The sequence below is a fragment of the Sus scrofa genome, chromosome 3, assembly GCF_000003025.6.
Source record: "Sus scrofa isolate TJ Tabasco breed Duroc chromosome 3, Sscrofa11.1, whole genome shotgun sequence".
Classification (NCBI taxonomy): domain Eukaryota; kingdom Metazoa; phylum Chordata; class Mammalia; order Artiodactyla; family Suidae; genus Sus; species Sus scrofa.
In genome coordinates, this window is record NC_010445.4 from 55,651,871 (window position 1) to 55,667,563 (window position 15,693).

A 15,693-nucleotide genomic window follows, 5' to 3' on the forward strand; every position below is an offset into this window, starting at 1 on the left:
TGAACCTGCCGCTCTTTACTATCCATTAGCATAAACTAAGTCTCTTTGTGTCTGGGTGTGCAGTCACCCTCCTGCTGCTGTGGGACCTCTGCCTCTGCTCCCCGGCCCGTCCCTTAACCAGATGAGTTACCTTCTCCTCTGTTCTTCTTACCAAACTGTGTGTACCTTTTCTGTCTAATCACATCTCGTGGCTCAGTTCCACGCGCTCAACATTGGGGCAGGGGTTGCTGGTCAGGCATGTCCTGCAATTAACACAGGTCCTTGATAGATCTCAGCTAGTGAAGGGTTATGTATTTTCTTTTGTCTCTCTTGCTCTTTTTTTTTTTTTTGTCTTTTTAGGGCTGCTCCTGCGCATATGGAGGTTCCTGGGCTACAGATCGAATTGGAGCTATAGCCGCCAGCCTACACCACAGGCCACAGCAACTCAGGATCCAAGCCATGTCTGCAACCTACACCGCAACTCATGGCAACACCAGATCCTTAACCCCCTCAGTGAGGCCAGGGATCAAACCCACATCCTTGAGGATACTAGTTGGGTTCATTAATTGCTGAGCCACAGTAGGAGCTCCTATGTTTTCTTTTACTTAAATTGGAGTTTCCATTGTGGCTCAGTGGTTAATGAATCTGACTAGGAACCATGAGGTTGCGGGTTCGATCCCTGGCCTTGCTCAGTGGGTTAAGGATCTGGTGTTGCCATGAGCTGTGGTGTAGGTCGCAGACGTGGCTCGGATCCAGTGTTACTATGGCTGTGGTGTAGGCCGGTGGCTACAGCTCCAATTGGATCCCTAGCCTGGGGTCCTCCATATGCCATGGGTGCACCCCTAGAAAAAGACAAAAAAAAAAAAAAAACAACTAATGTTTTTCCTAGTGGTAGGCAGAAAAGACTATTGGTCATTAATTTTGTAGGTATATGGGCTAGATAGATTCTTATAACTCTCTCTATAGCAGTTTTATATTAGTTTTTGCTACCAGGCTTGTATAATCACCCTGCCTAATTCCTATGGAGTTTTAGTGGATAGATGACTTTAATTATTTTCTTATTTGGGTTCTGTCTTAGCCTGCTCAAGAAATGTACATAAAATTAGCTGAGAGTACAAGAAAGACATTTATTAACCCTGTTGCCTGGCAGTTACTTAATTTCTGAGAATGCTGTGTTCTGGGTTATGAAAGTAGCATAGGAAATATAGGTATTTATATGATTAAGTATCTCTGAAGTAATTTGAAAATAATGATCATCTAAAACATCAATTCATATGTACTTAGCACCACAAGAGACCTGGTGGGTGTTCAAACCTGGGTCCATGTGTAGTGGAAATGTACATCTGAAACAAGAGCAGCTGATCTGTTTTCAACTGAATGTTAAAAATGCAGCTTGCTTAAGTTTGCTTTAGTGAGAGCTCCCATTGGGCCTCATTTGTAATGAACCTGACTAGTATCCATGAGGACACAGGTTTGATCCCTGGCCCCAATCAGTGGGTTAAGGATCTGGCGTTGCTGTGAGCTGTAGTGTAGATTGCAGACATGGCTCAGATCCTGCATGGCTGTGTCTCTGGTATAGGCCGGCAGCTGTAGCTCTGATCCGACCCCTAGCCTGGGAACTTCCATATGCTATGGGTGCAGCCCTAAAATTAAAACGAAACAAAACAAAACAAAGTATGCTTTAGTGGAATGGCATGGAGGGGCTTCACAGACCTCCTAGTTAAACAGCCATTACTGGTGGAAGTTAATATTTTTTTTTAATAGCAAATGGAGAAACATTTACTCCTAAAGTCTGCATCTCAGAACATTAAGAGTCTGTGCCATTGGCTCCCTAACCCACTCCATTCCCCACAATGGCCAAGCTCAGTGAGATGGAAGCAGGTGCAGTCTAGAACCCCGAGTTCCTCTCCTACCAGCTCCCACTCCAGGGCTGTGGTGTCTCCACCAGGAAGGGCAGGCCACCAGCCCCTGTCATCCTCCCCCCCCTCCTTGGTGCAGAAGCTCTGTTTGAGACTGGAGCAGCTAAGAGACCTGAGGCCCCTTCCTCCACTTAACCCCCATTCATAGGGCAGAGCCTACTGCAGGCACAGCTGAGCACGAATCATCAGACATTCGCCTCCTCCAGGACAGACTGGGCTGCTGTTGCACCCCAGTGCTCTGCTTATAAGGCAAGGATTCCACTTTTGCAAGGAGGTTGGGCTGCTGTCCCTGCCCAAGGTCCTGAGCCTGAGTGGTGGTGCAGAGATTGTCTCCTGGGGAGAGGAAGCCTTTGGACTAGAGAGCCCTGTAGATTGCCGGAAGGGGACTGACTGACTGGAAACAGAACCTGGGGAAGTTTAAGCCTAAGGGCACCATGGACTATGATGGAGATTTTGGTGGTAGACAATGAAGAGGAGACTGGTAGCTATATTCAAGCTAAATTGTGGCCCATTCAGAAGTTTGACAGAAAGAACCAGAGAGAGAGAGAGAGAACGCGCTAACAGGAGTCCTCTTGGTGGAACGAGCCCTACAAAGGGGCTGGATTTAATTGGATCAGACTCAGCATCAATTTATGTCCCAATGCATGCTTGGAAACAATAGAAAACCAGCTGGGAATGGATGAAGACCTGATGGGTGAAGGTGGGGGAGGTTGGATTGGTTTGGAATGAGAGCTAAGGCCAGTCTTGTGGAAGAAATACTAGATTTATTCATAGGTTAAAGTTATGAGAAGGCAGGAGATGCCCTGGAAGAAGGAAGGGACTGCCGGCAGGGTGGCAGAAGGGGGTCCGTGGAGGGCAGGATCTTGGAAGTCCCTCCCAATGCCAGGGTTTGGGGATTCTAGTTGCCTTTTAGTCGTTTTCTCCTTCGTTTTCCTCTTTTTTCTTAAGTCCTTCCCCCGCCAACCCAGTGCTTCCCAGAGGCAGAGGCTATAATGATTCATATCCTTCTAGAAGTATCTATTCATAAATACAAATATGTGAGTATGTTCTTTAAATCACAGCCACACACAAATGATGACATACTGACATATCCCACACAAGATGTTTGTTTTACATCTTGTTTTTTTCACTGAACAAAATATATATGTTCATATGGAAGACAAACGTTTTGTTGGAGCAGAAAATCAAAGAAGAGGCAGGAGGCTGGAGTGCCGAGATGTCACGGGGTTTTATTGACCCACAGACTGGCCAGGAGCCCTGAGAGAGAACTCAGGCTCCCCGCCCCCTCCACTTAGGGAGCATTAGTTATATAGGAAAAGGGGTAGTTTCTGGGGTTTTTTTAAAATTTATTTTTTTATTAATGATTTTTAATTTTTTTCCATGTTAGCTGGTTTACAGTGTTCTGTCAATTTTTTACTGTACAACAAGGTGACCCAGTCACAGATATATACGTATACTCTTTTTTTCTCACATTATCATGCTCCATCATAAGTAATTAGATGTAGTTCCCAGTGCTATACAGCAGCATCTCATTGCTTATCCATTCCTAAGGCAACAGTTTGCATCTGTTAACCCCAAATTCCCAGTCCATCCCACTCCCCCCCCCACCCCCCGCATAGTTTCTGTTTTTAACACAGGTTTGTTCTTGGGCTAAGTCAGTATTCAAAGCTTAGGAGGAAGCAGTCTCCTTAGGATTGCGGGTAATGGATTGGGGTAGGGGGTGGAGAGCTGTTGTAAGGGAACATCCCATGAGGACTGTTTACGTTTAACTGGTCTCCAAGACACCTCTTTGTTCTGGGGGGATCAGCCGTCTTGGTTGTAGGTCTGATTAGAGTTTGGGTGGCACCTAGCAAGTTGTGTCTGATTCCCCACCTAGGACATTTTAAAAAATTGTAAATATTTCAAATGCACAAAAAGATACGACTGATACTATAATGAGTATTGGTGTATCCAGCTTAAGATTTGCCAATTCAGTCATTCCCTAATTATCTCCTTTTCCCCTTCCACCCAAGGGTAAGTACTGTCATAAATTTTGCGGTTACATTTCCATATGTGCTTTTACTACATATGCGTAACCCATAACCCTGAATAATGCATAGTCTTACTTTTGTTGTCTTTGAAGTTGATATAAAGGTTGTCATTCTGTAGTCTACAGCTTGACCTACTGTTTGAGATTCAGGCACATGGATGCATGTGTCTGTGGCTCATCCATTTTCATTGCTGTATAGATCTCCATGGATGAATGTATCACTGTCTAGTTGTGTTTGGTCACAAAGTCTGTTTCCATCTTTTTGTTACTGTAAACAATGCTGGTCTGAACACTTCCACACGCACGTGTAGGAGAGTTTCTCTCCAGTGTATGCTTTGGAGTGAAGTAAGTTACAACTGGATTGTCTGAAGCTTTATTACTTCATTCTTTTTTTTTCTTCATCTTTTTAACTGGCTGCCTAGTATCCCCTTATATCATCCTGATTTCATTAGCCAGTCTCCTGTTCATGGGCACTTAAAATTGTTTGAAATTTTTGCTGCCATCTATATAATCTTCTGGCACATGTGAGAGTATTGCTGCAGGATAAACTTGCTGGGTAAAAGTGTTTCAGTGAGGCCAGTTATATCATCTGCTAATTATTTGTCCGGTTAAATGAGCTCATCGATGACAGACTCAGATATAAGTTAAAATGTTTTAAGTTCCGCAGTATTCTTCAGCCCTGAATCCACTTCCTAACTCAGTATTAAATAATGCCTGTCTTGTAGCATGCACTCCTCTCCCCCAAGTCCAGCGCCAAATATGGACACACTTTTATGTCTCAAGAATTTTTTAATGAAAACGTTACAGTAAAAGTTCAAAAGCTGAATGTTTCCTATGCAGATGACTACAAGTCTTCTGCAGTATGGTTTTCAATGTGGATGTGCGTGATCTTACTTTGAGCTTAGTCAGTATATTGTGGGACTCTAGAATTGTTGCTTAATTTAACAGCACAAGGGTTAGCTAGCAAGAGCCCATGGGCTAAATCTTGTTTTTGATTGGAACTATGAGCACAAAATGTTGAAGTTTTTCCTTGTTTATTTTCATTTTTAAATGGTTAAAAAATTAAAAAGAATAGTAATATATCGTGACACGTAAAAATTAGAAAATATTCAGATGTCAGTGTCCATGAATAAAGTTTGTTTGGAGCACAGCCATGGAATTACATTTATATGTTGTCTGTGCGCTTTTACGATACAACAGCGGAGGTGAACGAGCAGTTGCAGTAGCGATGGAGGTGGTGTTCTCGTTGCTTTGAATTGCTATTCTGGGCACTGCAAATGACAGTGGTGCATTTATAATTGGACAGTGTTTAAAGTGCCACGCACTCACTCTACTGTGACATTGAAAAAAAGATTGCCAGTGCTTACCCTTCATGTCAAAAAAGAAAAGTGAACTTTGAATGTTGTGCTTTTTTAAAAACACAGTAGAATATGGATTGTTTTACACAATTAGATGGCACATCACCATGGTTATTGTGCAGTGACATGGGAGATGTGCTAAAGAATACCTTACTAGGGAGTTCCCATCGTGGCTCAGCAGTTAATGACCCTGACTAGCATCCATGAGGATGCAGGTTCGATCCCTGACCTCGCTCAGTGGGTTAAGGATCCAGAGTTGCCATGAGCTATGGTGTGTAGGTCACAGATGTGGTTCGGATCCCACGTTGCTGTGGCTGTGATGTAGGCCAGAAGCTGCAGCTCCGATTCGACTCCTGGCTGGGAACCTCCGTAAGCCGTGGGTTTGGCCCTAAAAAGACAGAAAAAACAAAAACAAAAACAAAAACCCAATACCTTATTATACTAAGAACTCACAGCAATATTCCCAACTCTCAGGGATGGAAGGATCAGAAAAATTAGATTTAAAATACAATATGTGGAGTTCCCGTCATGGCTCAGTGGTTAACAAATCTGACTAGGAACTATGAGGTTGTGGGTTCGGTCCCTGCCCTTGCTCAGTGGGTTAAGGATCCGGCGTTGCCATGAGCTGTGGTGTAGGTTGCAGACGCGGCTCGGATCCCGCGTTGCTATGGCTCTAGTGTAGGCCAGTGAATACAGCTCCAATTAGACCCCTAGCCTGGGAACCTCCGTATGCCACAGGAGAAAAGGCAAAAAGACAAAAACAAACAAACTAAAATACAATATGTCACTGCAGCAGAATTTCTTCACTAAAAAAAAAAGATTCACATGAGACTGTAACCAAAAAGAGTTGGTTTTTTTTTTTTTTGTCATGCCCATGGCATGCAAAAGTTCCCGGGTCAGTGATCCAACCCGAACCACAACGGCAACCCAACCTGCTACAGTGACAATACCGGATCCTTAATCCACTGAGCCATAGGGAACTCCCAGAATAAGTTTTAAAGTGGCTCATGTGGTATGCCAGGCAAGAATACCATTTACCAATTATGAGTTAATTAAATCATGTCTAACTGCAGCTTACATGTGTGCCCAGAAGATAAACTTATTTAAGACAATTGGGCTTCAGGCAATAACTCTTGCTTGAGGAGTTGGAGACTTTGGAAACAATATCAGTAGTCAAAAAGTAAAGCCAACTGTTTGAGCAGTTTCCTGGCCTCTTCTAGACAGGTTGATGGGTTATTAGTAAAACCAATCGTTTGAGTAGTTTCCTGGCCTCTTCTAGACAGGTTGACGGGTTATTAGTAAAACCAATCGTTTGAGTAGTTTCCTTGCCTCTTCTAGACAAGTTGACGGGTTATTAGTAAAGCCAACGGTTTGAGCAGTTTCCTGGCCTCTTCTAGACAGGTTGACGGGTTATTAGTAAAACCAATTGTTTGAGTAGTTTCCTTGCCTCTTCTAGACAAGTTGACAGGTTATTAGTAAACCTATTGTTTGAGTAGTTTCTTTGCCTTTTCTAGACAGGTTGACCGGTTATTACTGATACTGCCCAGCTATTCTTTAGAGTCCATGCCAGGTTTCATGTGATTGAAGAATTGGCCTCTGAACAGGCTGTAGTGTGATCGAAGAACTAGCCTTTGTAGTCTGAATAGTGCAGATAATGTTTTCAAACACGTTGAGAAAACGCAAAATCAGTACAACCTGAAGTGGAATCTGCTAGGATGTGTTACAATGAATGTGGTAAAAATATGTGTGGAGAAGGCCCCCTAGGTGGATAAATTCACAAAGCCTGCAAAAATGTAAGATGTAGGCTCGGATATGGTGTGGCTGTGGCTGTGGCATTGGCCAGTGGCTATAGCTCCATTTAGAGCCTGGTTACCTCCATCTGCCATGGGTGTGGCCCTAGAAAGACACACACACACACAAATATGTGCTTGTGGATTGATAACAGTAATTGGCAGAATCTAGGCAGTGTGGAAGAAAACATTCAAGATGAAAATATATCAAATCTCTTTATAGATCCACATTAACAGATGAACATTGGCAATGGATTTTGATAATAAGGAATACTAACTTTGAATCCCGGTTAATTTAAATGTTATCCTCCAAAAGGAATTACATTCTCCTTAGTACCCTTGTATTATTAGCAAGAGCACAACTTACTTAGTTGTTATTATATTTTGAATTTCACCCATTAAAATTTTGTGGAAATTAGTTTTCTCTTTTTTGATATACAAGTACCAACGTGATATCCTCAATTGCCCTCTTGACCCACAAAGCCCAGAGTATTTACTCTGTGCCCTTTTTAGGAAAAGTTTGCTGATCCCTAGCTTAGTGAAATGTGGCTTAGAGTAAACCATTTTCCTGTCACCTTTTTCTTTTTGTTCTTTTTTTTTTTTTTTTTCCTTCTGTCTTTTTAGGGCCGCACCTGCAGTGTATGGAGGTTCCCAGGCTAGGGGTCCAATTAGAGCTTCAGCTGCCAGCCTACACCGGATCCTTTAACCCACTGAGGGACCAGGGATGGAACCCACGTCCTCCTAGATCCTAGTCGGGTTCATTACCTTTGAGCCACAATGGGAACTCCTGTCACTGTTTTCAACAGCATTTTTGTTTTGTTTTCTCTTTCCTCACAGCAAGAAAAATTGAGTACAGAGCACATTATCTTTTATAGAAGTTCTTAGTCCTTATCCTTTACAGGAGGGATTTTTAAACTTGTCATTTCTACTGGAGTTTTTACTTTGGAACTGCCTTGAGAAAGAATCATTTCTAATTCCTTTTAGATGTGACTTTGGAAAGAAGACACTTAGGTTGAGCCCTTGCTCAAGGCCAGTCATTGTTATCGTGTCTAACTAAAGCACTGAGGTGTGTTGCTCTCAAAGTGGTTAGGCTGAGTGATGGTAGAGTATATTTTCTAAGATTTGTAAATTACACTTGGCTAAAAACTTGTATATCAGTTGATATAAGAACAAATATATTTGCTTTTTTTTTTTTTAATTTGCAATAAGAAAATGTATAACTACCTCTTTAAATAGGTTCCTTTTTTTTTTTTTTTTTTTCTTTTCAGTACCACACCCGTGGCATATGAAGGTTCCCAGGCTAGGGATCTAATCGGACCTACAGCTGCTGGCCTGCTTCACAGCCACAGCAATGGCTAGATCTGAACTGTGTCTGCAGCCTACACCATAGCTCAAGGCAATGCCAGATCCTTAACCCACTGAGGGAGGCCAGAGATCGAACCCATGTCCTCCTGGATCCCAGTCAGGTATACTTCCACCACACCACAATGGGAACTCCTGTTCCAACTGTTTTTAAGCATGCACTACTTCATGAAAAATTTAAGAGCTGAATAGGAGGGAGAAAAAAAAAAAAATCACCCATGCCCTCTGTATGAAAACAGCCACTAGAAATACTTTGGTGTTGTCTTTCCCTGTTCTAAGTCATTGGTATTTTATGTGTGTGTGTTTGAGTCCAACCAATAAGTATTGGTTTTTATTTTGAAGGGAAATTTGAGAATGGTGTTGCAGAAGGAATGGTGGATCCCAAGCTAAACCCCATTTCAGCCTTCCGACTTTCAGTTATTCAGAATTCTGCTGTTTGGGCCATTCTTAATGAGGTAAGACAACATATCAAACCAGTGACACATGAGCTTCTACATTTTTTTACAACATTTGGATGTCCTTTTTGGAAAGAAAATTGATTGCCATTTCATGCTCCTTACTGTCTTGTGTTTCAGATTCATATTAAAAAAGTCACAAACTGACCATCTCCTAAGAAACCAACACCTTATTTTCCCTTGTGAATTTGTTAAACACAGTTGAGCATGTACCTTTTTTTTTTTTTTTTTTTTGTAACTTGAATTCTACCTCTTGTGAAATCTACTGTAAATAAGATGATTGTCATTTCCACTTGGAAAGTGAATCTCCCATGGATAATTGTATTCATTCAACCTAAGCTGTCCTCCAGTTTTAACTTGACTCAAGCATTTTACAGTTACGACAGCCTGTTAATATGACTTGTACTATTTGGTATTATACTAATACCTAAGAGTTGTACATATTGTTACATTCCTTAAATTTGAGAAAAATTAATGTCAGATACATTTTATGAAGGGGGTACTTTTGAAGTTCATTTATTTTACTATTATAGACCCTCTTTTATAGATTATCAGGGATTCTATATATATATATATATATACATAAAATGTTATGGAGTTAATTTATTAGAAACACTTAAGAAGTACATATTTTTGTGCAGTAAATTTTTGAATCAATACTTTTTTTGAAAACCAGTTACCTTGCTTTTTTAAGTTCTTTCTAAATCTTTTCTTTGGAAATGCAGACATTAACAAATTAATGCCATTTTTCAAATGCACTGCCATTTAAGAATGAATATAGATTGATTTCCTAACTGAAGTACTTTTATAATCAGTGATTCTGAACAAAATCTTTTCAAAGGCATTTGTCATTCCTTAAAGCCAAGATTTTAAAGACCAATGTCCTTCTTGAGGGTTATTTTAGTATACTGTGTATGGTGTGTAGCCACAAAAAAATCAGTCTGATAAATTTTAATGTGCAGGGGTGAGGCCTTCAACCCGAATTATCACAGACTGAAGTCCTTATATTTCCTCTGAGATGTAAAAATGACAAACTTTTCTTTCCTGTTTTAATCTTTGTCTTTAATCCATGAATGAGAAGCATTTTCTCTTTTCTTGATGCTTTTCTTCTCTCTGTACTCATTCTGTGAGTCCTGACAATGTGTTTTCTAGGTAATGCTGTTGTATGAGACATGATTGGTTTAATTTTAAAGAAAAACAAAATTGTAATACTGGTTTTGGGTGAAAGGTATTGTAACAGTTGTATGTCTTTCCAAAATAATTTATTTTATTGATTCAGTGAATGAATATCTGAAGAGGACTTAATTTCAAATGGTATCACTACTGTAGACAAAAATATTGTCAGCCTTAGCAATCAGTGGTCTTCTAAAACTTTTTTACTTTTATGAGATTATGAATTCTCAACATCAGTTCCCAACCAGTCTGGTGTCCTCAGGTGGATGCAGGTGGGTTACAGGTGTGCTGTGCTTGAATCCTCTGAGCTTTCAGAATAGCCAGGGGCTGAGGCCGCAGGCAGCTAGAGGCTGGAGGCATGTCACTTTGTTATCCAGTAGGCTGAACAGATAGCTTCCAAACAGCCTCATTTTCTGTGCAGTTACACAGTGAGAAAGATAGGAGACACTGATAAGGTACAGTTATTTCTTTTACTCCATATCTGAATAATTCTTAGTTACTTCTCTTGATTACAAAGTTACATGTTGCTGGAGTTCCTGTTGTAGCTCAGGCTGCTAAGACATCTGACTAACAAAAGCAAGCAAACAAACAAATCTGACTAACATCCATGAGGATCCGGGTTCAATCCCTGGCGTTGCTCAGTGGCTTAAGGATCTGGTGTTGCCCCAAGCTGCAGTGTAGGTTGCAGATGTGGCTCAGATTCAGTGTTGCTGTGGCTGTGGTATAGGCTGGAGCTGCAGCTCCATTCACTCCCTAGCCTGGGAAACTCCATGTGCCATGGATATGGCCCTAAAAAGAAAGAAAAAGAAAGTTAGTTGTTGCCAATAATGATTTTTATGTCAAAGTTCAATTAAATTTTTTTGTTGGTTTTTGTTGTTGTTGTTTGTGGTTTTGTTTATTTTTAGTCACACCCATGGCATGTGGAAGTTCCCAGGCTAAGGGTCAGTTCGGAGCTGCAGCTGCTGCCTATGCCACAGCCACAGCAACACCAGCTTCAAGCCGCATCTGTGACCTGTGCCACAGCTTGAGTGTTTTGTTGATTTTTTTTTAAATTTCCTTATTATTTTAATTTGTTTTATTTTCTTCTGAAGTCTCATTGGCCTAGAGCCCAACAGGCAAATTTCACTGGAAAAGTATAACCTGATAAAATTTTGGCACCAGCTTCACCCACTAAAGTACTGCTATAAAGACTAAGGATCAGGAGGTAAAACCTGGAGGTGGGTTTAGAATTCCCCTTGTTTGCCCTGCTTTCCAAGTAGCCAGCTCTGAGTTGAGGAAGAAAGACCATGCCCTGAGAGTCTAGGGAGGTGACAGTTACTGAGGCCCTTTGCCATGTGTTTGGAGCATCTCAGTCTTTAGACCGAGCCTCATCCAGACAGCTTTTTCTGTTTTCATGCTCAGTCGCCCTTCCCATGCTTAGCTTATCCCTCCTGTTCCCGAGAATACTTTTAGCTGAATCTTATCCATCTTGCAAGGACTCTCCTGTGTTCACCTCCCTCCCCATAAATTTGCTACCAGTGCCTCCTCGAGCCTGGGATAGTGCCTGACATGTGGCAGGTGCCCAGGCAGAGTCTGGATGAGGGGACAAACTGTGCTAGCCTACTCACCTCTTTTTCTTGACTCTCTTTGCCTACTTTCCTCACTGCACACTTACACACACACTCAGCTGCCCAGTGTTTGACTATGGGGCGTGTGTGTGAGTGCATACATCTGTTCCCTCTGGCCAAACATACAGCTCCCAAGAGCAAGCCTGTGAGTGATGCTTCCTGTCTGTCCTCTGCCACATGCTTGCTCACACACTAGCCTCCTGTCAGCTGTGCTCTCCTTTCCCCCACTTTCCACTGGACAGTTGGAAGTGGCCATGCTTCCCTCAAGCAGGCAATTATAGTGGTTGCCCTTAAGTCATGTTAGGGTGTTAAGTATTGGGACAGAAGATTAGGGGACCCAGAACAGAGAGTTGCTAAGTACTTGACCTTGAGTGGACACTGAACCACTTTTATCCATTTGAAAAGTGTCAAATGGTGGGACGAATTTTATATATATATATATGGACTATATGACATGATGTCTCTGGAGCTGTGCTGTTCTATACAGTCGCCATTAGACACATGGTGTTCACTCCAATTAATAAAATACAATATTCAGCTCCACAGTCATGCTGGCTGCATGTGGCCAGTGGCTTGGATGGCACAGATGTACGACATCTCCATTACAGAAAATTATGTAGGACAGCACCATGTCAGGAGTGCTCATGTGAACATTTTAGAAGCCAGGATCATGAATTCCAATTATGAGCCTAAAAGCAGACATGTAGACTATATCATAATGATGACTATTTCAGGTGGGAAGAGGAAGTTGAGGACCTGTTTCCAAGAGTCTAAGATCCAATTTCTAAGTTCTTTGTTTTCAGTCTTAGGTGCCCTTCACAACATTCACTGTCCCTACGAGGTAATCAAAAAAGAGCACAACTCGAGGTTAAGGTCCCAAAGCTTGTGATGGATGAGCTTTGGAAAAAGTGAATGCGCATGGATTTTTTAGCACACAGGCTCTAGACATGTATGTGTAGGTTAACTCAACCACTGGAGATGTCTTCGAACAAAGGTATAGCTTTTCAGATTAATGATTGCATCAGGAAATAATTAGAAGGTGATATTTTTAAAATTTTAGCAATGCTCTGAAGGATTCTTCTAAATCTGTCATCATAATGAAAAAAAAGTCATTCCCCACAGTGCTGTCCTCAAGGACAAGTGTGGTTATAAGGGAACAGCATGTTTGGAGAGATTGCTCTAATTCATAGTCATGTGTAATTCTAACAGCCAGAATTCCACAAGTGACCCTCGATGACTTTGTATATCCTACCCCTATGAGTGTGTGTAGAACCTGTGATTATGACCCATAATTATGTTATGTTATACATTAAAAGACAGATTATCCGGGGATGGCTAATCTGACCATGTGAGCTCTGTATAAGCAGAGAGTTTTCTCAGGCTGTTTAGCAGAAGTCAGAGATTCAAAGCAGGACTTAAGGCACCAAGGCTGGTTTAAAATGAGGGTGGCCACATGAGAAGAAATGCAGTTCTTAAGGAAGTGAGAGGCCCCAGCTGGCAGCCAAGGGGATGGAAATGGCAGTCCTGCAGCCACAGGAACTGAATTCAGCCAACAACCAGAAGAAGTTTGCAGGTGGACCCTCTGGAGCAGCTAAGAGCCCCAGCCCTGCTAGCACCTGGATTCCAGCCTCGTGAGAGCTCGGTCATGCCTGCCTGGACTCCTGGCCTACAGAGCTGTCAAATAATAAATGGGTGTTGTTTTAAGCTTTTAAATTTTGCCGTGATTTTATGCAGCAATATAAAATGAATACATTAAAGCAGTGACGAGGAGAAGTCTTGGTACTTGATTCCCTCTGGCATGCTGGGTATTCCTTGATAAACACATGTCTTACACTAGCACATCATATACCCAGGCCACATCTGGCATTCTCTGCTGGAGATCTTGACTGATTATTACTGGAAGGTTTTTGGCAAAGACTTGCAGTGTCTTAGTAGCATTTCATGAGGGAACTACTAGCACAAGATTCAGTGGGTAGGGTCCAGAGTGTAAGGAATTGTTTTCCTGGAATGGGTGTCACTTTATGTTGATCTAGGCTGTTGCAAGCCTGTCACTGTATTATTTAAGAATGATGAACAGTGTTATTTTAAATTAGATATTAAGAGGAAAAAAAGTATGTCTTTATGGAGAGATCAAATAATCTATTCTGTGTTGAAGGACCTGATTTTTTTTTTTTTACCAAAAGCTTACTTTATTATCTAAGCACAGATCAAATCCTATACATGCTAACCAAATTTTTGTACCTTGGATATATTTTCCAAAATACTTCTCTGCTTCCAAGCTATTAATTGCTAATGAAGTTTTAATTTTGGTTTTTCCATTACTTTATGTGCTTTTAACCACATAGCCTTGATGAAAGAAAGGTTGAGCTAAAAGAAGGAAAATGAGAGGCTAAGACTGTCAAAAGGCCATAAATTGAAGTCATAATCAAATCTGAGGGTCCTAAGGGAACTCAGACATCTGATCTCTTTTCTTTAAAGAGGAAACTTTTCCCAGCTATGTAGCAGTGTTTGTAGCATGTAGAATTCAGTTTGATAGTTGTAAACTTTTAATTATTAATCTTAACAGATATGTGCCATGATAATATGCTTACTTTATTTCTTCAATGCATGTGAACCTACAGTGCTGAAGAGACCCCACCACAGTATTACTTAAAGAAAAAAAAAAAAAAAGAATCTATTACATGTATCCCCATATCATCAGTACCTATATAGAATCTCTTTTCTTACCTGAAACTTTCACCCACTGGACGCTAGCTAGAGCACATCCAAAAGAACAAGCCAGAAAGAGCAGCACTCTATAGTGTGTGCATGAGCTGAGAATTTAGAATGTTTTGATAAGTAAACTGAATGTTGACTGGCAAACACTTTGTGTGGAAGAGTATAAGAATGTTAGGAACAGTGGTGCTGAAATTGTTCTAAAATGAGGATTGTCTGTTGTGGGAAACATTCAATGCTCTTGGACGCTAGGGAGGCTGTTGAATGTGTCACTTGGTCTGAGTGGCTTCCCAGTATTCATAATTAGCAAACTGCCCTAGAATCAAAGGTTTGGTTCTTTAGTTTGATTAGCTTTTTCATTATTTATTCAAAATGCTCGTGTCTGCTGCAATTGGGGGAAAATGCCTTTTGAAGACACAGTCTCTGAGCCTTAAAAAATGGCTGATGTTAATGGTACCGTAAAATGCACTGCCAGCAGATTTGATAACTTTTCACTTCACTGTAGATGGTAACGTTTTCTAAGAAAGATTTAGAGCCCAGCTGATTAAACATTAACGATTGTTTCGTTTACGGAATGGAAATCTAAAGCGTTTCTCCTTGAGAACACAGTGCTTTGGGTGTTTGTGGAAGCACCTTTTGGAGAAGCTGCTTGAGGAGCTGATTTTCTGGGTTGTGCCAGATGCTCTTTTCTCCTTAAATGCATTGTACATATTTTCCTTACAGTGTCTTCATTGATTGAATGGGTAGTATCTGTAGTAATATTTTAGGTACCTGTTGGATTTTTAAAGGCAGGTTATTTATTTTCCAATGTGCTGCTGTAACTGAAAACCTGATAACTGGTCCAGCTGACTGTGCCTTCCATTGCTGTTGCTCTGTGCCACAACCGTTCATGTGTATTTGAAATAAAGAAGTTTAAGAAGCCATGTTGAATTCAAGACTCCTTCTAATAAAAATAGGTAAAACTTCATGAGTGCCAAGTTTTTTTTTTAGTAGTAGTTTTAACACTGATATAATAGTTGAATTATTTTCAGTTAGAAAATAGGAATGGATTTTTACATGTAGGTTTCAGAAAGTCTTTAAAGAATGAAAAAAGCTTTAGTGCTAAGACTAATTATCAATGCTATGCAGGTGGTTGCTGCTATGTATGCTGTATGGTCCCCAGAATAAGAGTGGCCACCAGGGGCCTCTTCAATCTTGTGTATTTTGTTTGTTGGGGTTTCCTTTTTTTTATGCAGATAGTACTATTAATGATATTTAGAGCCTGAAGTACAGTGATTCCTACTTGGGTTCCAAGTTAAGGAGACTT

At 41.0% G+C, this 15,693-nt stretch overlaps 1 protein-coding gene across 4 annotated transcripts in view; it reads left to right on the plus strand.

Annotated features, from left to right (window-relative positions):
• Positions 1–15,351, plus strand: part of MGAT4A (mannosyl (alpha-1,3-)-glycoprotein beta-1,4-N-acetylglucosaminyltransferase, isozyme A) — a 107,146-nt gene extending 91,795 nt beyond the window's left edge. Inside the window, exons 15-16 of one of the 4 annotated variants that reach the window (XM_013987863.2) lie at positions 8,780–8,892; positions 9,013–13,445. In XM_013987863.2, coding sequence (XP_013843317.1) covers positions 8,780–8,892; positions 9,013–9,039 — 140 coding nt within the window. In that variant the 3' untranslated portion in view covers positions 9,040–13,445. 4 annotated transcript variants of the gene reach the window in all.